This window comes from Saccostrea cucullata, unplaced genomic scaffold, assembly GCF_032062105.1.
Source record: "Saccostrea cucullata isolate Sc308-1 unplaced genomic scaffold, CSIRO_AGI_Scuc_v1 ctg370, whole genome shotgun sequence".
Classification (NCBI taxonomy): Eukaryota; Metazoa; Mollusca; class Bivalvia; order Ostreida; family Ostreidae; genus Saccostrea; species Saccostrea cuccullata.
Window position 1 is genome coordinate 101,156 of NW_026922495.1, and position 25,600 is coordinate 126,755.

General features: G+C 31.6%; 1 protein-coding gene across 1 annotated transcript; it reads right to left on the bottom strand.

Annotated features, from left to right (window-relative positions):
* Window positions 1–12,085: 12,085 nt before the first annotated feature.
* LOC134261855 (T-box transcription factor TBX20-like) lies at window positions 12,086–21,223 on the bottom strand. The gene is made up of 7 exons (XM_062744245.1): window positions 20,927–21,223; window positions 19,430–19,610; window positions 16,477–16,744; window positions 14,847–14,993; window positions 13,921–13,988; window positions 13,700–13,761; window positions 12,086–13,109 (listed from the first exon to the last, which is right to left on the bottom strand). The coding sequence occupies exons 1-7, from the start codon at window positions 21,111–21,113 to the stop codon at window positions 12,457–12,459; spliced, it is 1,566 nt and encodes a 521-aa protein (XP_062600229.1). The 5' UTR covers window positions 21,114–21,223; the 3' UTR covers window positions 12,086–12,456.
* Between the last annotated feature and the right edge of the window lie 4,377 nt (window positions 21,224–25,600).

Consider the following 25,600-nt stretch of genomic DNA (forward strand, 5'->3'; position numbering starts at 1 on the left):
AACCATGTGTACAATGGTATAAATATTCTCTGATGTTTTAAACTATGGAGACTGTTTTTAAATTGTTTTATTTGTAGGTTTGAATATGCATTTTAGTGTGTTGATTTTTTAGGTAAAAATCCCAAATCACTCTCAGGTTGCAATTTTTCATATTTTATACATTTCATAACATGTATTTGTGTTTAATTATGATTCAAATTAACATGATTGTCAGTTGTAACTTGACAGATTAAAAGAGAGAGAAACAATTAGTTTACAATTTGAAGGCTAACATTTTAATATAGGTATAAATTGTATAAGTTTTTCAAAAAAGAGAATTTTTTTTTTACAAAATAAGATAAAAAGTACAGGTTTATTACTGTTCTGAACTTTAAATCTTGTTTTTAACATTGTCCAACCTACACATTGTATAATTTATATGGCGATATATACATGTAGATAAGGTTGTGAAAGTAAAAATCTTTTCTATGGAATATGATAAATAAAGGTCACATGAGTTGGGTTAATATTTCTTGTGATTTACCATCTTTTTCTTAGAAAGTGATGAAGCTCTGACAATTTCAATCATTGAGAATATCATTTCACATCACAGAACATCTTTCTTGTAAATACATGTTTTATCAGGTCACAACAATGGCATTGTTCGTATCACAAGACCAATGAGTTTGAATGTTATGTGTGAGTGAAAAAGTCTGTACATACTACAATTAGGTTGTATATATTACATGTAGATTGTGAACTTGCGATACATAACTGTCATTTTAAAGAAATGAAACAATAAAACTTTTCTCAAATCAGATTGTCTTACTTTAAATGAAGATTTCTGGAGGGGGAAAAATCCTTTAAAAATATTATTTTATGTCACAGTCATCCATTAACATTGAAACATTTTCAGGTTCTTCAGACTCGCTAACAAATTTCAACTGTAGTATGGTATATAACTCGGGCAAAAGGGAAATTGGGGATAATCCCCACTAACCAAGAACCCAAGGGATGGCAACCATTAAAATTGATGTAAATTTCAAAAAGGACTATATTTGGTAATGATTAGTATTTGCCCCCAAAGTCAAACTTTGATGGAGAAATGTATAATTACAATCAAAAACGGGGATATCTACTGATATCAAATTGCTGAATATTTTCATAAACCATGACGTCATATGTTAGGTATGATATCAGAAAATGATGCAAATTCAAAATTTCCACGATGTATGTAGAAAGCGCTTTATATTACGTCGATATTTTGAGTTTCAACGCATAGGCGTCGAAACCGCCCCCCCCCCCCACTTTTTTTGCAAATATACACAATTTCTATGCATTGAAAATTGGGATTTACCTTTTTTTGTTAGTTAAGCCCCCCACTTTCAATTTGCTTCCGACGTCCATGCAAAGTCACTGAGCGCAGGGCAATACTTTGATACCCGGTTTATATAAATAATAATATCAATGAAATGTAAATTGTGTTCTATAGCAGGCTTTTTAAAAATGTGAAAAAAATTAACAAATTGTTTTCCTTTTTTTCTCTTTCTGAAAAATAGCATAAAATCCTAATAGTTTGAAACGTCATAGAAACAAAAATTGCAATTAACCTACTTTGAAACTATAGTTAATTTAGATTTCTCGGCTGTATTTCTTTTCTGGAATTTTTCGTAATTGTCAACGTTTTATTTCCGACATTTTTTTTTTATTTTTCATTTCCGACATTTCTTTTTTTAACTTTCATTTCCGACATTTTTAAGAGAGTACCTTCATAACAGATTTAAAGAATTGACCTATGGCAAATTTTTAAAGGAATAAATCCAAATAAATTATTGAAATCCAATTTCTGAGTTTGTAGATCTATCAATGAAGCGACTATGAATAATAATTTTATTCCTGCAAGCATTTATTTTAGTGCACATTAAATGTGGCGAAAAAGTTGTTTCTATGCCCATTGAACTTTTTTTACTTAGACTTATTGCTACATGCATGCATTTGTGTATAGATGGATTTAAAAAAATATATTTTTATTACTATTTTGCAATAAATACTTTTAAAATTCCATTTTCAAATGCCTGGAAAACATTGAATTACCGCGCAGGTAAATTACCGAAATGAAATTTTAAAAAAATGCCTTAACGACGTTCGATCCTGTTATTTAAAGTCTTAAACTTTTTTTGCCAAGTATATTTTAAGTTTCTACTTACATAGCTTAATTAAAATTCAAATAAAAAAATGGGGGTCAATATGCTTCTTTTGGCGCTACAATACATTTAATATGACCTTCTTGCACTGAAATTTGTGTCTTAATTAAAAATTACACCTTCGTCGTTTTCCCTGCAATGATTTTATCCAATTAAAGCAAGAAACAAAATGAACTGCAAGTCTATTTAAAAAAAGACACTTTAAAATTGTAACTAAGAAAAAGTTTCAAATTACTAGTAATTCGCATAATCAATTATTTGACCTTTCTGCACTAATAAAATGTGATTTTTATGGCATTGAAAATTTAATAAGCAAGAAAATTATTTTAAAGTCTTAAACTTTTTCTGAATTTAAGCAAATAGGTCAAAGTTATCTTGAATATTTAGAAAAGAACATCAAAAGTGAGGGTATATGATGTTAATTTTCAGATATAACTAAAAAAGTGTAAATTTTACGTTAAATTTGGCCTAATTTTTTCCCGGGTTTTCAGAATATATTTACTATATTTGTCGCACTTTGTTGATAGAATTCATAAGAAATAATTTAATAGATATTTCAGAACCAGCATGACACATTTTAATGCAAAAAACAGCTTTGTGTGCAACCAGAATGGAAAAATAGGAATCCAAAATAAAGAGTACTGTTATAGTTCAAAAGGGAAAAACTGATGATTTTCGTCTAAAAAACCTTCCGCCACAAAATATAGTCCCTGGTTTAATTCAACTTGAATGGAATTTAATTGCGGTTTTTTCATTGAATATAGTTCAATTTGCATTGTAGAATTCAGATCTAATGTTAGAGTTTTAAAATGATGCAGAATTTTATAAATAAAGGACATGACCAAAATCCACTCAAAAACTCAGGATCGAACGTCCTTAAATGAAATTTTTAAAAATGTCGGAAATGCGATGCAGAATTGCGTAAATGAAATGCAGCGGATTTCTCGTATCATACAAACAATTCAACTCATTTTAAAAATATAAAATATGACTTTTGTGGGGGCAAAAAAGTACATATACTACATATGGTTCTTTAATTCTGGGCGTCAAGCAGATTTCTGAACCAAAATAAGGACATTCATTCCCAGAAAACACCAAAATAAATGTTTCAAAAAGAAACACGTCTTTGTCCCAATAAACAGCGACCAACAAGGATAGTTAAAGGTTAAAATAAAGGATTCAACGTAATAATAGTGTCATATAATCACAATCATTAACAGGAATTTTGCGTTGTTTATTAAATTAATTTGGTGCGTTTCTTTTTGATTTGCAACATATTCTAAAAAATTATAAAAGTAAAATAAAATATATTTTAGAGTAATTTTTTAAGATTCTGAACAAAATATTTACATCTATTTTGAATTTGTTGCTTTTGGTGAATTTGAGAACGAATAATCATGTTAAATTTGACACGGGGCGACTACATGTATTTAGCTTTCAGACAACGTGGTAGATATTGACAGTATCTATAGATAGCTCTTAAAAATAAAGATTATAATTCAGAGGCATGAACAGTGAAAATATAAAAATAACCAATACCGGTAAAATCAAAGGTTATACCTTAATTCATGTTACATATATAGTATTGTGTGTGACCTCGACAATTGATATTTGAAAATTTAAATTTTGCATGTATATCCTCTTTGTCATTACGTCATATACACGGTTTATATAGAAAAAAAGCTCAGATTGGGGAAATATAAAATAAAAAATTCAGTGAACTCTGTGAACTTTCTCTTTGGTGTAGGCCCTATACAGATACATCGTGGCAAATTTGAGTCAAATGTAGGGTAATTTCACTGCATAACTGTAGCTCTCTAAAACAAGAGGCTTATGGTCCACATCGCTCACCTGAGCACATGGGCTAGTTAAAAAAACACAATTCAGCTCAGTAAAGTCGAAAAGTTTACTTGTTGGGGAGAGGATTTGAATTTTTTATTACGTCAGAATGTCACTATATCAATAAATCATACATGTATAATTTCGCTACTTGAAAAGAAGAATTTTAAAGATTTTTTCATATATATTTCAATGTAAAGATTTGATTGCCCATCATGGCCCCCACCTTACCCCAGGGGTCATGATATGAACAAACTTGAATTAACTCTAACTGAGGATATTTCCATATTATTATCACCAATAATAGCTTTGCTGATCTTGAGAAGGTTTTTAAAAGATTTTTCCAATATATTCCTATATAAAAGTTTGATCAGCCATTGTTGCTCCGCTCTACCCCTGGGGGTCATGATTTGAACAAACTTGAATCTACCCTACCTGAGGATGCTTGCACATGAGTTTCATCTTTCCTGGTCCAATGGTTCTTGAGAAGAAGATTTTTAACAAATATTCCTATATATATTCCTATGTAAAACTTTGATCAGCCATTGTGGCCCCGCCCTATGCCTGGGGTCATGATTTGAACAAATTTGAATCTACACTATCTGAGAATGCTTCCACACGAATTTCATCTTTCCTGGCCCAGTGGTTCCGGAGAAGAAGATTTTTAAAAGATGCCATTAATTTTTCATTAATTCATAATTATCTCCCCTTGAAAGAGGGCTTGGCACTTCATTTGAACAAATTTGAATTCCCTTTACCCAAGGATACTTTGTGGCAAGTTTGGTTGAAATTGGCCCAGTGGTTCTTGAGAAGAAGATGAAAATGTGAAAAGTTTACTACGACGCCAACGACGACGACAGACAACGGACAAATTTTGATCAGAAAAGCTCAATCGAGCCTTCGGCTCAGGTGAGCTAAAAATATATATGTTGACAGACCGACTTTTTCAATTTGTGCGCAATACATGTAAATGTGCAGTTTTTGCTATGGGCAGCACTGTAGCTCTCCTGTCTTCCATCCCAGTTTTTAGACCAGCGAGCCACAGATCTTCAGCTAGGGTAATTGTTGAGGGGATCGTATGTTTTGGCCGTGGTTTGCAACAATGTGGGATCACGTGATTGATTCTTGCATATGAGATTTTATGCAAATTAAATCACGTGATCCCGTGTAGGTTATCAACTTATATACAACTCATATACACCATATATTTATTGTATCATAGTTTAAATACCGGTATATAGTTGATCGAGTAAAATTACAGTTCAGTGAGTTGAATATTTTGGTATTAACATACGTATTAACCCCCTTCCCCGCAGTCACGCATTTTAACGCATATACCATTTCCTATTTCTAACGCAAAATCACGCATATACCATTTCCCCGCAATCACGCATTTTCACGCACTTTAAAAAGTTCATTTAATCTTTAATTTAATGCCAATTTTTCCCATCTATTTCATAGTTGCAAAAATCTTATAAAATAAAAGTTATTTTTGTATTAAAATATAACGTCATAATATTATTTACGCTAAACTTTAGAGAAACGTGTACCACGCTAAATAGGTGCGTGCGGGGAAATGGTAAATTTCTCTTTCTATGACGTGAACATTAAGTGTATGTTGCATAACATTTCAGAAAGTTGTAAAGAGTTAAATAATCTTAATTAATTAAATTTCAGTTTGAAAAGAATAACGGAGTGAAAATTTTGAATAGTTTTTTGCAATTTCACTTTATGTCGAAAAAGTTTAATACTTTTTTTTAATCGTACAATGTTAAAATGCATGCACGCAAATCGAGTAAATGATCTTTACTGTAATCAAGTCGGCTATTGCAAAAGCTAGAAATCTGTGATTGTCGCGTTCGATGTCCCGACCTGAGCACAAGACGTCGTTCTCCGTCACGAGGGGTGCGTTTGACCACCTAGACTCGTCGTCCCTCGATTTGCCACCGCTGGTGACAAACTTGCTACCATTGTTTTGCATTAATCATATGTTTATAGACAGCACATCATGGAAACAGACGTGTGTGTTACAGCGGTAATTGTCTAATCAGAGAGTGTTTCCTCTATAATGACCCGTGCACAGTTCTCTGGTTTCAACATCCGCGCGCAGTTTGGGGACGGAGGTGTGTGTGGTCGCTAGTTGTTAGACTAACTTATTTGAATTCCTAACTTTGCTTCGATTGAATTTTATGAGGCAAATGTATAATTTTACGTAAATCGTTGACGTTTATTATTCCTTCTGAAAGGCTGGAATTCTTTGAAGTTCAAAAATACCCTGTGATTTAGGCGAATAAGATTTTAATTTCAGGTATTTTTGTTTAAGCTTAAAATTTGGAAAAGTTTGATGCTGTTGCTTTTAAATTTGAAAAACTATATGTAGAATTTATATTTATGGCCTTTATATGTACGTTTTCATTTACATTTTATCCACTTTTCTGTTTTGTTCTCGGAATGAAATTTTATATTTGATTATAAAAAAAGCGATTATTCTGAAGAAACAGTTTAATACTGTTGCATGGTTTACGTCAGGATTTTTTTCAACCAAAATATTTAGGTTTCTAAAAATATTTTTGTTTATTCAGACGAGAAACGATATATATAGACATAAAAAGATGTATCATAAACAAATCTGAAGGAAGTTATATACTCCATACATGTACCTTTGATTTTATTAATTTAAAAATTTTTAACTTAAATTAGCGCTGCATTTATATACAATTCAATGTAATATTTTTTACGCAGAGAATTTTGTTTGAAATAAATGCATAATATTAATTTCTATTCTCACAAAAGTGGCTCATACTCCAAGGTCAAGGCCAATAGGTCAAATTTAGATACACCAAAAGAAAGGTCTTGTCACAAGGAATAGGCATGTGAAATATCAAAGCCAAAGCTTTGACAAATCAAAAATCATGGGCAAGGATAAAGTTTTTTGCGTACAAACAGACAATCCGCAATCCTTGGATGACTCCGCTTCGCTCCATTCAAGGTTAGTGTGCGAGGTACAAGCCACCCGAGGAGCTCCAAGTGTACACACAGACAAACGGACGGACAGGGCAAAAACTATATACCCCGGAACCTTCGATTACCATGATAACAAGGGGCGTAAAAAATGTTGGAAATAAAAATGAATAAGTCCTATCCCAAATAAAGATTTATAAAACAAACAAGCAAAGAAACATCATTGATTAATAGAAAATATTATGAAAAAAAAAAACTTCATCAATTATTATTTTTTTTTTTTAGAGAAAGTGGAACATGTGTAGTCTTTTTTTTTTTTTTTTGGGGGGGGGGGGGGGTAGGGGGTAGTTATTTTCATAAGTATATCTTTGTAAATAATATAAAGATATCAAATAATACAAGTAAACGAATAAATCCAAATATACAGCATGATTGCTCTGAGTAAATTACTCTACAATATATAATTTCATCCACAGACAGTTCGTTTTTCATAATTTATATTGATGCAAAATTATATGGTCATAATAAATCAATAAGTACAAGTGATTACATGACGGGGAGTCTGAAATATCAATTGGACGTGTACTTACGCGGATCACTTTACAAAAAAAAAAAAGAAGAAGAATATTGTTCTATATAAAAAAGTATTAGATTTACATGTACATGTATTTCCATGCATTTTTACTATTTATGTACTAGTAATTCCAAACTCTGGAAAAATAACCTTGTATAAAGTCTATTTATTTATTTATTTAATTTTTGTCACAATAATAAATTAAAGCGAGCTGTGAAATTATGACAGTATACACCGTGCAATGTACCTTTTTTTGAATCCCCCCGAATTTTACAATGTCACAGGGACAGTCTTTTTGGAGGAAACAATCAGAACATACTTACCCAGAATATAAAAAATTCATGAGAAACTGTACTTTGAAATGAATTTTATGTCTTCCCATGGTATGAAAAGTAGAAAATGTGATCACGCAAGCATTTGATAAAATACAAATTTCTTATTTCTTTCATAAATTAAAAAATGGTTTAGGGCAATCGAGAGAAATAAGTTTGTACAACGCTAGAGCAAATGCTTTACAGAGCGATATTTTAGAAACCACATATTTGATTTAATTAAAAAATACACTATCTCCTTTATTATTTGACGGTCAAATGGACCCACGCCATCCTTTGTCAAATATAATACAATTGTGTATATGTAAAAAACACTTCTACAATTTGTATATATATATAGAAGATGAAGCACTCAGAATGGTATGAAATACATTCAAGGCCCATTCTTAAAGCAGTGTTACAAAAACGTAGACATAATCCCATGATTCCTACTCCCCTTTTTTTATTTTGAGAAACATACACAGAATCATGTAATTCAAAACACAGCAAAACATTTCGGAGGTATTTGAAATGACTTTGAACATGAAAAACAAGTATTTTTAAGAGTTTGAAATAATTGAAACTTTTGCTCCATGTATATGTATTCGAAAATGCTGGTAAGATTTTGAAGTAATTTTGACATACAGGAAGTATTTTTAGTGAAATTTTGGAATAAATTTGAAATGCTAGTTATTTTTGGTACAATTTTGGACTAATTTTAACCACAGGCACTTGGGGACTCGACCTTCCCCTTTTATATATTTTTTTTCTTTTTAAATCTTTGGTTGACAAATTTTCCCCTATTTTTGTACATGTATATATACATGTACACTACCTATGTATCAGTCGAAAACGAGATATCTAAAAACAGCTTAACTGAGACAAAAGTGTTACATTATCGATATCATGTAGTGTATTAAAATAAATTTTACCTCAATATTTTCACTCTAATATGACACACACACACAAAATCTTTTGCGAAGAACTCTAAATTATTAATTATTAAATAATTAAGTTTGCCTGTATTACCCCTATTCTGTTGGTATTAAAATTACATGAGGTAAATAAGCAAAAATATTTAGATTTGTTGTTGAAGAGATTTTTGTTTACATTTCAATTTTTAAAAGTTGTCATTGCATGCCATACAATTATAAGAAATAATACAGGAGTCTTCATAAATATATAATGATGGGGGAAAATGTATTTAAAACCTACAGAAACTGAACTTTCAAAATAATACCGTAAAGAAAAAAATTATTGTTAAAAATGACAAAGAAAAAAGTAAAAAATTTCCTCTCCATCACAACATTGAAGATTTTCAAATTAAATCTTGACATTAAAAAATTTTACACAGCCATTTTGTCCATTTGTACAAAATTTTATCCAAATAATAATGTACAATGTACTTAATGCAAATTCTCTTTCGAGCAAACGGCATCTTTATTTAGTAACAAAATTACAAAAACAAAATGTGTTGGATTTTGATTTGTATTTCATACAAATTCACATTTCGAGCAAACTGCACCTTTATTTAAAAACAAAATATGTATCATTTTGAAGCAACAATAAAAGCTTCAATGTCGTTTATCAAATGAATGACGGTGGAATCTGGGAGCGCATGAAAAGTGAAAACTTCATTGATCCGTCACAAGAAATTTTAGCCCTTTATTGATACATCATGCATGTACATGTATAAATTTTCCTGATAGTGTGTTTTGATTTGCTTTAAAATATCCCATGAAACATGACTAGACGAGTCATTTGGTGCAAAATGTTACATTTTTATACTAGAAACCTTTTTTCTGTAAATGTAATTTTGCTATCTCCATCAATGATGTTAAAACAACATTGAAGATTTTCAATTATTAAATCTTGACATTAAAAAATTTTACACAGCCATTTTGTAAACCATTTGTACAAAATTTTAGGAATGATAGGTCACTATATGAATTTTAATAATGTATACACAATGTATTTTAAAATGCAATTTTTCTCGAATGTTCTCGAAAACAGCTCAAGATATTAAAACGGCATCTTGTGCAATTTTGCCTTCGTTTGCGTCGTCAGTATTTACAGGAAGTATGAACAAAATTACAAAAACAAAATGTGTTGGATTTTGCCTAATATATAATTTTTGTATTTCATCCACACACAAATTCACATTAAAAATCGAGCAAACTGCACCTTTATTTAAAAACAAAAAGATTTATGAAATGTATCATTTTGAAGCAACAATAAAAGCTTGAAATTGCTTTTGTCTGTTTATCAAATGAAATAATGACAACAATCTTTTGTTTTGTGGAAAAATCGATGGTTATAAGTAATAGAGCGCATGAAAAATGAAAACTTCTTTGATTTTCAGGCTTGTCACAAGAAATTTTAGTCCTTTATTGATACATCATGCATATACATGTATAAATTTTCCTGATTTTTTTTAGTGAAACATTCCAGTTTTGATTTGCTTTAAAATATGGAAAACACTATGAAATATGACTAAATGAGTATAGTTGGTGCACACACATGTTACATTTTTATACATCGATCAAATACCTTTTTTCTGTAATTTTGCTATCTCTGGGTAACATCTGTCTATGACATGGAATAAAAAGTTAAAACTTTATTTTGTGTGCATTAAAAGTTACTGTTAAAACTCAAGTAACAAAGAAACAAAGTTTAGCAAAAAAATTTGAATTAAAAAAAAAATGCAGAATCAAAATACTCTGGAGTAGTGTAATGTGTACCGCATTTTTTTAAAATCACTTTTTCAGTTTGATTTTACTTTTTTTTTTCTGAAGAATATCCAACAGTATCTTATTAATTACTGGGAAAATTTTATTCAGTGATCTTGTTACACATCTTAGGTGAAATTTTCATTCTAAATCCAAAAGCGCGGTATTTACAATGGATATAATCGTAACTTTTCTATTTTGTCAATGTTTTGAAACGGTAAGAGAATTGCAAAATTGCTTTTCTGATTGGCTGAGTCTTAATATCTTTTTTGTTTTTTGATAAAATCATTTGAAATTTTTTCATATATTTCTCTTTAAATAACACACTGTGTCATTATCACGAGAAATATCAATATAATTGATACATGTAACTATTTAAATTTTTTGAATTTTTTTTTTGTTTACAAAAAAAAACCTGTAAAATTGATGGGTATGCCAACTCCTGTTGTCATAATCATTGAAATTTTGAACATAGACTACATTATGAATCCACAGATGTGCCCGTGTGCTGCAATCTGACTCACATCTTTGTTGAGATGCTTTGAAATTTAAAACATAGTCATGCATTAGGATATCCTATAATATGATATAGAAAAAAAAATCCAAATCCCATGCACATGCTGAAATTTACAGGAGTTTTTCAAACGTGTGTCGTGGCCTATTTACAATTCTATATTGCTTTTATACAAAAATATGTTTAAAGCCTTAATATTTGTATATTAAAATATATCGATCATGTTCATTACGTATATTTACCTCTTTTGAATTACTCCTGGGTAAATGTTGAAAATCAAAGCAAATAATGAAGCTTTTAAAAATGTTAAATTTTCAAATGCCATTTTGACAAAAAAAAAAAATCCAGACAGATGGACACGCACCAGATCATAAGTTTTTTTTCTTATGTTTTATCAAGAGAGCTTAAAAACCATGTTCATTTTTAATAACTGCTTATCAATTTATGAAACAATCAGCTTACTCTCTATATACACAGTTATGATATATTACATGTATTATGTTAATATATATTTGTACCTCATATATCTTTTATAGATTTTCGTTAACAAATTGATTCGAACTATCATATGTAGTTCATTTATTATCAAGAGACTCATGTTCATTTTAAATAACTACTAAATAATTCATGAAACAATGAACAAAATTATATATTCTGTTTATATATAATGATTAATTAGGACTATCATAAAAAAAAAAACAAATTTCATTTTTCATTAGCGCGGACAAAAAATAGTTTGTCTCCCACGAACGCTGGAACTTGAGGGTTGTCAGAAAGTGATTTAAAATGATTCAATGTTTACTAGCATACGATAAAGCCCCTTTTTGTGTCATACATAATGTTTTGCCTCAACTCTTAGACCCAAACGACTAAACTCTAATGAATCCTTGATAAACAATATTGATGATTTTACAAAAAAAAGACAACACAAGTATTCAATTTCTCATCTGTATTAAAACATATATTTATGAACAGACATGCAAATATTGTACATCAGTACTAGCACCATTTTAATCATGCGTAAAAGAAGAAATCATAAAAACGTTCAGTTTGGTGCATCGTGTGAAAGTCACAGGATTTCTCGATTGTCTTAGGGGGTAATTTACAAAGGTTCTTATAAATAAATATGAACATACTACATGTATTTAACAATTGTTCCTGTACATATAATACATACATAAACAACATTTACCCTCTTAATGTTGCGGGCATATCAGATATGAAATGTCACTGTCTCCTAGTGATATGCTTTCAAGAACTTCCGAGTGCTCGACGCGAACAGCCCGCTCTGGTGTGATGACGTCATCATTATATTTTTTTCCACATTGATCATGATTCAGATTGTTCATGCCATCGGTCCAGTGAAATTCATGTTCATCATGTGAACATTGGGCGTAAGATGGGATGGATAAGGTTGCGTAGGTTGCATGTACGTACAAGATGGCAAGGAAGGGTGTTGAGTTGGTGGCGTAGTGCGGATTCCGTAGTTATGACTGCTTGATAAATGCCCGGATGGCTGTCGGAGTGCGCAGTCGCTGCTTTGTTGCGGCAGACGACAAGATTGCATTTGAGGATTGACACTATGCAAATCTAAACTTGATGACACCGATTGCAGCAATCCGGAAGTAGTGGAGACGGGCAAGAATGAACTGGCGGGTGATGTGCGGTTGATGGGGGAATGATGAGGATAGTAAAGCTGATCACTGGGGGACGCCATACACGACTGGGAGTACGATTTAGCAGCACTGCTCATGTACTGACAGTGAGTTTGTTGCAAGTTAGCACTTTGAGTCGGAGTGGTTGCTTTCAGTGGTCCTGTTGTACTTCCGTTGACGGGGGAGGTTTTCGGGTGGAGTGGCTGTAGGTCCCCGTCGAGTCCGTCAGAGTGGTGGGGTTCGGGGGTTGGAGGGATAGAATCACTTTCGTCTTCAGACTTAATTCTTGACATTTTTCGTTCGCTTCCATCGTCCTCTAGCTTTATTTTCTTGGAGAAGTTAACTGTAAAATAGAATGAAAGTATTAGAGAAAAGCTTTCGGGCAAAAGTCCAAAAACTATATGTAAATTTTGTCTCTTTCATTCCAAATTTAGCAGGGATTTTTGGGGATCTGTTTTTGTGTGTCCAGTGCTTTGAATCCCATTTGTGACTTAGTTGGCAGGTGCTGTAATGTGCTCTTAGTTACCTAATGGAATTACGAAGGGGAAGGTGCGAAAACTTTCGGCGATATTTCAGCGAACGTCCCCTGATTCAATTAGGTGCTACCATCAATATTTAACGAGAGAGATGGTAATTTCATCAATTCGAACGCTCAATGGATTTCTTTTTCGTTTAGCCAAGATGCGCTGCGACTAGGTGTGAGGTTTAAATTCACCCAGGAACTAAACCCGATTGTTATGGCAATAAATGCGAAAAATCACTCCAAAGAGGCGAAGTATTCAGTGTTACATATTACCCTAGTAACAGATTTCGACCAAAAAAGTGAAATAGACGGCGAGAGACAATTATTCAAGCAGACAGCTAATTTGATCAAAATAGTGTATATTTTCACTGTAATTCTGACTTAAAGTGTGGATCATAATTTGCCCCTACCTTTTCCAATCTCTGAAATGTTTTCTTCACCTGCTGGGCGCTTCATGCTCAATCGATGATCTCTGTAGGGAAATAAAAAAAGACATTATTTTTTGTTCTTGATTTGTCCAGCCATTTTCTTTTCTAAGAATTCAAATTTTTTTCAATATTTTCAACCAATTTCAATTTTTATTTGCATTGGAATTTTGATTTTTTTTTTTAGATAATCTATTTATAGTTACCTTCTTCCCATGCCATTATCGCGGAAACCTTTAGCGAAGGGATTGTTGTCGATTTTCAACTGTGTGATCTGGAGAAAATAAAATTAATATAAAAATCTTCCTTTTTTGTTGTTGGTAGAGAAATTGAATCCACATGTCAAAAATAAATGAAATATTGAAAAATTAAGGAAAATAGTATAGAATTATTTTCATTGATTTTTCCTAAAACGGTGTAATTAATGCGGTACAGAAAGACTTAATTGAATTATTGGAATCGGATGTTTGTTCATTAAAACTGTAAGAGATATGGCTGTCTAGAGAAACTGGACTTTGTGTTGTCAGGCCAATACAATTGTAGTTAAATAGTCATTGTTGTCGAATAATTTATTTCGATCTTTTAATTGAGTGCGGGGCTAACGGAGCCATTCCGTTGATAGTTTTCCTAAATCCTCCGAAGACAAGCGGGAAATATGCTCTATGATCAAATGACGTCTGCTACATCTGGCTAAAAATTCTGATAATGTAGAGAAAAGGGGGACAATATGTCTTTTTTCAGGAATTTAGGATAAAAACATTCTTGTGATATACGGATTGAAGAAATTCAATGAAATAAAAAGCTATTACGTGAAATGTTTTTGTAAGAATGAAAATAAAGGTATTTCCTGGCGGAATAGCTGAAAAGTCAACAACACGTCAAGTGCAATTTATAACGAATAGCACAAATCAGGGGTCGAACTGAAGTGGCGCTGCCTATTGTGTGCATTAATCCCTTGAATAAACCCCATTCTTTCTAGTTTTATCTACCTCACGCAATAGTCCAAACATTGAATTGTTATCGTGTGATGTTGATGGCATGAATTGATTAGGACAGGTGCCGGGAGATACATCAAATATTGAACATGGTACTGCTACTACTGTACTTAACGTCGACTGAGAAAGCAACTCACCTGTTCATTCTGGTACGCCGTCACCGCAATGAAAGCAGTTTCTTCGAATGCGTACGTATTGAAGGAGTTCCATCTCATTGTGAAGATATCATTGGCTTGCACTACATGAACTCTGGGTTGATACTTGTGCATTGAGTTTAGAATTATCTGGAACAAAATATAAAAATACATTAATAGTTTTGTCCATTAATTACAGTGAACAAATTAATTTTTTTTTTGATACTTTGTCTTTTTTTGAATGAAAAAATGCAGTAAAACTCATCATTAATGTGTATTTTATTCTATAATTATCGAGGTATTTTATGACAAATAATGAATAATACACAAGTAATTTTCATTATTTCCGACTTGACTGATACTAGTGTGAAAGGTCTTGAAATTGGTGTCCTATATGTGTCTATTTTTGCGTAAACTTAATTAATCTCAGGCGGGATTTTTTAATTCCAAAGGTGTAAATTCGACATGATAATTCTCGCACATTTGACGTTCGTGGACAGAAATGTATCTAATTCCGTTGTCCCATAATAAAATCCATGGTATGAGTTACTTAGCAAAAAATTCCCCATTTCCCATTTTCTCTCTACTACTCTTTAAAAAGCTATTGGCATAAATAAAAATCCAAATTGTCGACATGTGTTTGTGGTAATAAAAGAACAATAGGATGGCCATCATTTTGTATTTTAGCTCTAAAAGATCAGAATCGTATCATATTGCATGGTTTTCTCGATTGCAATATTCCCCTAAAGATCATCTCATTTGGTCCGTGACGGTAAAAAAAAAAGAAGACATCATACCCGGGGGAGGTTAATGTAATCAGCAAATTAGCGGACGTTTTAGAAATCCGGACTGTTCTTTTTACACGGTGGCTAGATTTCCATCAGTGTTGGGGCTGTCAATGCTTCGTCACTTTAGTAAAATAATGCTAATTGTTTGGTGGTGAGCGTTAAAGAATAAACATGACCAGATGAGCATTATCGGAAGGCCTCGGGATAGACAAAAGTATCAAATTTTGATAGTTCTGTGAAGTGATCGTATCAGGAATTATTATTTTGTTATAGATATGATAAACGGAATTCTGAGACGTTTTACATCTTCATTGTCTCCGCGGTCGATTTGCTGAATAACCGGGGAAAAAATACTCCCCCATGAAAAAAACAAAAACCCTTTCATCTTTTTTTTTCTCCTCTGATGAAGTTGAAGCTTTTTGAAAGAAAATGTCTTATTTAATAGATTAAGATTTGGCACGAAAGAAAATGTTCCCGTAATCAAAACGGAGGAGATTTTTGATGAATCTGAGCGCAAACTTTCTGGCACCGAGGGAGTACTCGATTTGAAGACTTTGTGAAATAGTCAGCACAATGCGCGTGATTTTAGATAACTTTGAATATCTGAAATCCCTATTGCTCCATGTTTATCGTGACAATACAACAACATCAATTCATTTTTGTTAGGAAAAAAGAAATTTAGACAACACGACCAAAAAGAGGGAATTTTTCTCGATATGCTTGCAGAAGAATTTGACTCGAGCATTGGCCAATGGTTTACCCCGAAAAATGTTCGATTAGTGTTTCTTGTAATGAACTGTATTTTTTAATTTGATAAATATTTATTTGAGAAATAAGCTACTTACATGTCCATTCTGGTCTAGATTGTTGTTGGTCAGTTTCAATTTGTGGAATGTCATGGGTTGCTTCATCCAATGGGACCCAGAAGCCGGGGAGTCGGGATGAATGTAGAGTCGCCCAGGCATGTGGGGCTCGGCTTTTCCCGTCACCACCCATTCTGAGTTGTGGTATTTATAGCGGCAGTCATCCACAGGGACGATATCTATAAGGAGGATGTATTTTGAGTGGGGATCCAGTCCCTCCAAATTAACCTTTAGAGTTGGAAACATTCGTCTGAAATAAAGAAAACAAAATATATAAATACATTTGGATGTAAAAAAATAATGCGGAAGTAAACTGCTGTTGAAAATAAAATATTTCTTTAGAAATAAAATATTAATAATTTTTCAGAAGATATTTATTTATTTACATGTATCTAAAACTTGCTATGTGTTTTTGATTTATTTCTTTGCGTTGTTATTTTTTTTCTAGTAGAAAACAACATAATTATCATTCTTGCTATTCTTTAAGACTTTTTAAAACTTTGTTTAAATACTGTGAAGCAATAAACTAAACGCGACAAAAATCTTTTGTGGTTGTATAAAAAAGAACACAACTTCTGCCTGAACTTGTGAACGCCACCTTCGTTTAATTCAATTATCTGTTGTTCAAGCTCACACTTCTGAGGTCAAGAGACACTTCAGAATAAATATATTTTTTGTGTAAAACAAACAGATTGTATGCGCCGTGAGGCTATTCTTGATCATTTTATCTCGTTTAAAAAAAAGCAAGATTAACCCCATCCATAGAATTACATTGTTTCGCCAAGATCTAAAGTTATTTTCAAGGGAACTTAACGCAACCCTGATTTTTCAACGAAGTTTTATCTGCGTGAAGAACCACTTGAATTTTCTTAGAAATTCACACTTCTAAAAATCACACCGCCACTTATGAAATCGCACCACCGTGAAAGACAAAGTCGGTTGCAAAAAAATTATTTCAATTTCGTGAAAATTGACAAATTCGATAATTGCTCCCGTTTGTTCAGACCACGCCGATTTCTTTTCCCTCCTTTAATCCTAACGCAAAAACCGTGTAGCTACATGGCTCGTCTCACACCTTTCCTTGTAATTACTAAAAGATAATTGGAGGATGTGGTAATTTTCGGACAAATATGCCGATGTTTTCTTATGATTAACAAATTGCCGACGGTGTTATGTCACGGTAATTTGATAATCGCCAATTATAAGTTTATGGTGACGATTTTACAAACAAAAAATTCAATGACGAAATGTAGATGCAGATTACTCGCTGAATTGGAAAAAATTGACACTAATCCAAATTAATTTCTTAGAAAAAATTGTAGAATAAATAAATATACAAATAATTTTAAGAATCTTTAAAATTTAGATAATTTTTATTTCAATTCAAACTTTATTTATAATATTTGTTCATATATAAGTACATAATTTTTACTTATTTATATAAAAAAAAAATAGGCAAATAAAATTATATTCATTAGAGACGTAGATGAGTAAAATGCTTATTGAAATGTGTAGCAGATGTCACATAAAAGAAAGTAAAATTGGCTGATTTATTTAGATAAAAGGGGGGATTTCTACCTTCTGAGGTCCGACAAATTTAAAGGTGGCGACGGGCAGCTGCGAGGGGCGTGAAGGGAGGGAACCCTGGACAAAAGATTGAATAAGCGCACCCGCGCAACTTGAGCCACACCGCGAGAAAATTTAGCCACATGTACGACTTGTTTATATCTTAATTAGAGAAAATAGGCTACCTGTTGTTAATTTTAATTGTCGAGTATCTATTTCTATACCTTTACCAAGTTTTGTTTGAGTTTTTGGGTAACAGAAAACTGTGAAACGGTAAATAATACATCAAAAATAACAAGAATTTTGTGAACAATAAGGTGAAGATATTCCTATTGTAATTTAAAGACTGTCGGTCTAAATGCAGAACCTCCCCCTTTTCCGAGCAAATGAACAAATTTAATGTATTATACGGTACAAGTCGTTTAATGAAGTAGTTAGAAGAGGGGAATGTGAATAAATCGGAAAATTGTTATCCAAAAATCAATACTACTAATATTTTCTGAAGAAATTTGATCCTTTTGTTAAAAAGATTTACTGAAAACTACAAGTAAATATTATATAATATCGGATAAATGTAAACTGATTAAATTTAAAAAAAGAAGAAGAAGACTGTATTGAAAACATTTTCATTTATGTATATGTGTAAGTGGATAGAAGTCAGAATTCAGTTTTATCTCTATTTGAAGAGCAGGTCCAGTAGTTTACATCTTTGAAATGCAATTTAAAAGATCAATAAAAACAGACCGAGACAGACTTAAGTGTCCAATTCTACAGCAAAGGTGGTTGTTTCATAATCAAGAGAAATAAAAGCAACAAAGCCAGACATATTTATAGTGAAACTTTTAGAACATTTCACCAAAATTTCCCACACCTTTCAAGCCGCAGTATATTTGCACCCTTCAAAATTTAAGCTGATAGTACAGTTTAATAGATCGCAGTAGGGTCCTTATTCACGTTGAAAAAAAGTTACCTAACATTTTTAATAATCCATAAATGAAATGACAAAAAAGATTAAATATGAAAGATAAATATATACTGACAGCTAATCGGATTTGGAGGCAAGTGGCCGAATACGGGAAAAACGTGGGAAAAAAGTGGTCAATTTCACCCTCCTATTGTATTACGGTTTCGAATGTCCGGCAAAGTGTAATAAATCGTCAAACAATGAAATATACGTACAATGAAAGCGATAATAAATGCTACTCGCCTCTTAAAAATCCTTAAACTTGTCAATTAACAGACTGTGATTTTTTATGGAAAAAAAAAAATAAATACTTTAATATATCTTTTTATATTCTGTACTGTTTTTAACAGAGTACATGTTGTCATTCTAAATAAATTAAAATTATGATAAAATAAAATTTCTTACCGTCCAGTTTTGGTGATGATCATTTCGGTGCCGATGCCGTGAAATTTGCTCCAGAGATCTCGGTTTTCGAGGGTTATTTTGATGTTTTTATCCATTGTGTCTCCCTGCCCGGGACCAAGCATCCTTTTGTGGTCGGAGTGGGAGGTTAGCGGAGGATATCCTCCGAATTGTTGACTCTGACCTATTGATAAATTAGAAATATATTTTAAAATATGTGCATAGGTATAAGCTTATCAATTTAAACAAAGAAACAAGATACATTTAAACAAATTAAACCCAAAATGGGAAGAAGCTTGCGTAATTGTGAAAATTTAATGGATTTTCTTAAAAAATAATATTCTCCATCCTTTTTTTTCAATCTTTTTCTTCATTGCAATAAACTTGTCTAAACATAATTATTTCTGAATATATTCAATCAAAAAATATACATGTAAAATTATTATTATTTTCAAATGTTTTATTTAATACAAAAATATTCTTAATTCCGAAAATGTTAATAATTTTTTTTTTTAAAATATACAGACTTTTTGTAATTTAAAAAAAGGTTCAAACACATTAAAACCAAAATACTGTATATAATTATGTAATAAAGAGGTGAAAATGAGAAATCTGCAATGTCAGAATGAAGAAAATTCAAATAGAATATAAATTTCAGTGTCGCTTCATTATTGAGGTATAAAATTGTTATAATTTGTATGTCGATGGGAACGCGCGTGCAGTAACGTCGCCACAGTGTGTGATATCAGCGAAAGGCACGTGCCCCCGACAAATTGTCGAAAACACATCAACTACTTGTTATCTTGTACAAGAATTTCCAAACCATTACTTTTATTATAATAAGTGACTTGTATTGTAATAATTTGATGTGAAAATTTAAAGTGAAAAAAAAATACTGGTTTGATTTTTTTTTAGGGGTTGGGGTATTTTATTTGAACATTCTGAGTAAGAATATGAATAAATTTTCCCAAGAAATCGTCGTCAAAGTATTGCTACTTTTACAGGATTCTTCTCGAAAAAATTAGAATTACCAAAGAAAATCAATTGAATTGCAATTTCACAATTTCTGGTATATTTATTAGTTTCAAAAGCAGATAAATATAATAAATTATTGATGATTGTGAAATTTTTTAAAATAAAAAATTTTACGAAGAGATTTAATATAAATTATATAAGAAACTTTTTTTGCCAATCCTTAAAATGCTCTTTATATTCGGTCAAACACATTGATTCATAAAACTGGATTTATTGATAAAACAAGACTCACAAGTTGTCATTAAACGAAATAAGCATAAAGAAAAGGTCTGAAATTGACACAAAGGTTGTTGGAAATGACAGCTTCAATAATTGTTAATTCTTAGGAATATTGATGAAGATAATACGCAGAATTACTTAATTGTTATTTTTGCAATTTGCTCACATTTTATAAATATCCTTCGACTGGAAATTATCTGAATATAATTTTAAAATAAATGTTTAAAAGGTTGAAAAATGACTTACTTGCAAGACCCATGGGGTCATGGGCAGGATGCACTGGAAATCCAAAGCTGAAAGCCTGTGGGGTGGGCATAAGTCCGTGACCCAGGGGGAAAGCCCGGGCCCTTTGGCTGATAATATCCTCTTCATACATAGATGCAGAAGTTGAAGATCCTTGGGAGGAATAATGATTACCCTGTAACAGGAGCATTATTAAAACTATAAGTGTCTGAAACAGGTAGTAAGTGTGTAATTTCGCTCTCTTAGGTGATGCAAGTTTCGCAGTGAAGTTGATTTTGAGGTGAAGTGGCGATACCGGGTCCTAATAAGGTGGAATGGTTGTTTTGACAAATAACTTTTACTTAGCAAATCAAAAGATAATAGTGAGTTTTCTTTTGTCTCTCCGAGTCCTGCCAAGATGCACGGCTGTCAATCATACTAGGTAACAAAAGGTGTAATTATCCGCTCAGTCGCTTTGCTGCGAAATTACGCGCGATTCTCACCTGTGATTGGACAATCTGATTAAAGGGGCGGGGTCTGAAAATTTAATTGTTTGTTTTTCAAGCTGTACTGAGACATTTAAAAAAATACCCAAACAATTTTAATTATTGTGATGTGTTTATCAAAAATTTTGATAACTTAATTATGAGACGATCATCTTTCAATGAGATTTTGATTATGCCCAAGCTAGGAAATTCATTTTTACCGTTTCAAGACTTTGAAATAATTCAGCTTTGACATTTAAACATATCATATACCGTTACATTTCACGACATGGAACTTTACAGGGAAAAATAATTTGACATGAACATTTTAATAAAAAACACAAAATTACCTTTTTGGCTGTGCTCAAAAATATGTATGCAACGAAAGTCAAAATTTGCCACTCTAATCGCAAAAAGTGTAACTCTAAAACGCAGTTCGGCACTACTTCCAACACTGTTTCTCCAAAAGGTGTTAAAAGCCCAAGCAGTAAGATGCAAAATTTTACAAATTCTTGTTGCAACTTTCACCAAAGAATCTTTTGGAGTTTGAGTTAGTTTTATCAAAATTGGCGATCTTTTAGCCTTGATGTGTTGATTTGCCATTTGCCTCGCCTGTCTTCGTACAGATTCTAAGCGAGAACACGCCCCTTTTACGAATTTTCGATACATTGTCATTAACATATAAAACGCCTTTTATGCTTTTATTCGCCAAAGATCCTGCAACTCTGCAGAATAGGAAATTTTCAATGAATAAAAAAACTAGACTGGAATGTTTATTGCTCACAAATATTTTATGATGCGATTATTAGTCGAAGAAAATATTGATATATGTTTTCCAATATGTACATACGAACCCTGTGTTTTCCATTTTTCACCAGTTTTAATAAACAAAATAGATGTATAAAGCTGTGCTTCATGCAAAAAAGATACAAGAACATTGTGTTTAAGAAATTGGCTTTTTTTCATTTTTTGCTTAAATCAAATTTATAATTAATCCATGTTTTGGTGATACAAGTACAAAAAAAGAATATATTTCAACATAATTTTATTGGTATGTGTAAAATAAAGTTTTAAAAAATCTTTTCCCACGTCTACTATAGATAAAATTATAACATCAATTAAAAAGTCTGTAATTGACACAACAAAAAATCCTAGTACCACATTTGAAGCTTACTCGAAAAATATTGTAATCTAATTAAACCCTACTGTGTGTGTATGCGATTTCAGTTAATGATGTTTTGACTGGATATTAAATTGTAGTCTTTTGAAGTACTACTTTTTAATTGATGGTGACAGTCAGAAAGTACTTTTAGTCGTGAATTCTCACGACAATAACGTTAGCCGAGGGTTGCTTAAAATTTCACAGATTCTTCGGAAATATGTTGTAAGGAAAAAATCAAATCGCATTACTAAGTCTGAAAAGTTGTGATACTTCGCCTTTGATCCCGCTGTGTTCATTAATCTATCAATTAATATTGGGGTAAATATTTACTTTCCTTATTAAAAAAAAAGGAGACTGGGGCAAATCAAACTGCTGTATGACCTTATAAAATATAATACATGTATGCGCATATACATGTATTTGTTTCTATGTGTAGAAATAAAAAAAAAATGAAATTCAATAAAACAAATATTTAAATAAATTTAAAAATATGCATTAAAAAATAACAAGGATCATGTACAATGATATTCTTGAAGAAAATATTTTAAGAATATCAGGCTTTTTAAAATTTCAAAATTATATGCATTAAATCAAGGTCAAATACAGGTAAATAATGACATCATTTTGTTTATTTAAACAGACATTCTGAAATTTTAGTATTCAATGGTCAAAATGTCAAAATGCCATATGTTATGAATATCGTCACCATTTTCCAGATTTCCAATAAGAAACCTGTCAAATGGTCTATACGTAACAGAATTTGTAATTTGTAGAATATTGGAAATAGCCGTAGAGCCAGAGTTTCCATATGATGCAGGGATCGGTCACTAGACTTGAATCAATTCTCGTCCATCTGTCTTGTTGAGCGGATTGATGGCGGGTAGAATTTTAACACTATAGTGTTTATGTGTATCGTGTAGACAAAAATCTATTTCAAGTTTTAAATTAGATATACACACAGGAAGTAGATATAAAGTGAATATTGTCTTTTATATATAAATAATTTTTTTAATATATAGAAATACAATGAATGAAATTTTAGTTTTTCTTTGAAGAATTTAAAATCTGTAGTAACTGCATGAAAGCATTGCACAAAGCCCATCTCTCTCTCTCTCTCAAAATTTAACTTTATGTGATGAAATGCCCATTTTTTTTTAAAAAGAAAGACATTCTAACGTATACATTGGACATTTAGTGAATAAATTATCAACAAGTATAGATTATGGCTATACCTAAAACACATTGTTTTATTTTGAAGTTTATTTTAATGAAAGATTGGAATGGAACTAATTTTGTTGTTGTTTTTTTTTTAGAAATATGATTCGCTTCCCTCATGTATTTATTATATCTATCAATTCCATGCATTATTGATAAGAAAAAAAAAATTGCTTGTTGAAATAAGAATAATGTGTAATAATAAATTAACAGAATTGAAGTAAGTATAAAAAAAAACAAAAACTCACGTGAACATTCAAATAAATGGGGGGAGGGGTGGTCTTTTAAGCCTGGAATTCAATGCATCGTAAAAATAGTGAAATGAAACACAGCAATAAAAGGCCAAAACAACAACAATTAGTGTTTTCAATTATCGCTTGGTAAATGATAAAAGGTTTAAAATGTAAAAATTAAAGATTGGCATCATTAAAAATAAAGGGCGCCTTTTTGTCAACAATGGAAATTAAAAACACGGGGGAGAAAATACGGAGAGAAGAAAAAATAATGTGAGGGCATTATGCATTTCTTAGAACAATATAGGTTCCTGTCGTGGCTGGAATGCGTGCTTTATGTCGAAGGATGCGTCATTTTCCATGTTTTACACTTTACACAAGCAGACAAGAAAATCGAAAATGGTCCCGCTTGGAAAATCATCTCCTGCCATGGACCATTCTTGAAGAGTTAGGTGTGGAAATATTGTGCCCTCCGACCCGCTTCTCGGGGACATTAGCCGGAGCCGGGAAATTCACACCTTCAATCACGAAGAGAATTCAATTTTGAGCGCCAGTAATTACTACTCTATTCTCTATCGAGATAAAGTACATAAATTTCGACACGAAACGATCTAAATAAATCATATTTCTTAAAATGAGAATAAGAATTTATGTGTGTGCGGTGGTCAATAACAATTCGGGAAATAATGTAGAAAAAGCGAGAAGAAAATGAATTTTGAGTACGTGCAATTATGTTTAACTGATCAGAAAATTTTGAGAGAGAGAGAGTGAGAGAGTGAGAGAGAGAGATATTACTTTCAAAATTAATGTTTGCTCACTGATTTTAATTAATTCGATGCATTTTGAGATTGTACAAAATTTTGTTTGACAACTGATAAAAATATTCTCTGTGAAAGGAAAGAAATTATCCAAAAATATACTCTTTTCATAAGACCTAACGGATTACACTGTCTGTGACCTTCTGACGCTTTGCTTGTCGAGAACCTTAAATATATAATCCAAGTTTCTTTCTTTAAAAAAGATCTTTTCAACGAAGAAGTCAGTTAAATATTTGCTATTAACCCTTAAAGTTCTTGAAAATCCTAATCATTTTTCTACAAATTCAACTTTACGTATTTCTGGAAATTTTTACATCAAGGACCTATGCTACAAGTAAATGCTGATGTCTGATTTGTATATGCATTGTGTTTTTAGACTTGATTTGACTGTAAATTATGTATATGAAATTAATTTCTACAATTATAAGAATTTGCAGATTTTCTATGATGTTCAGATTTTTAATGTTATTATTCTTATATGTTTCTAAGTAAATTGTAAATATATATTTCGATGTAAATTACAATTAATGTTCATAAATAATGCACAACGTCACTATAATAGAATCTGAATGATAACTTACTTGCTTATATTTTATTATACCCCCGCTTGTAAAGCGGGAGGGTATATAGTAATCGGGATGTCCGTCCGTCCGTCCGTCTGTTACGCTTTGCGGTACCCATCTCTTATCCGCGACTCCTCTCATACCACTGAATGAAATTTGATGAGACTTTCACAGAATCTTTATAACATATTGGCATTGTGATATCCTATTTTACTTTTTGAT

Excerpts from the sequence above, each read along its gene's own strand:
- LOC134261855 (XM_062744245.1), bottom strand. The coding sequence starts at position 21,113 with ATGCTCCTGTTACAGGGTAATCATTATTCCTCCCAAGGATCTTCAACT. Across the intron at positions 13,762-13,920 it reads GATAATGGCATGGGAAGAAG|AGATCATCGATTGAGCATGA; the intron begins GTAACTATAAAT and ends ATTTCCCTACAG. Across the intron at positions 13,110-13,699 it reads CATTTCAGAGATTGGAAAAG|TTAACTTCTCCAAGAAAATA; the intron begins GTAGGGGCAAAT and ends TCTATTTTACAG.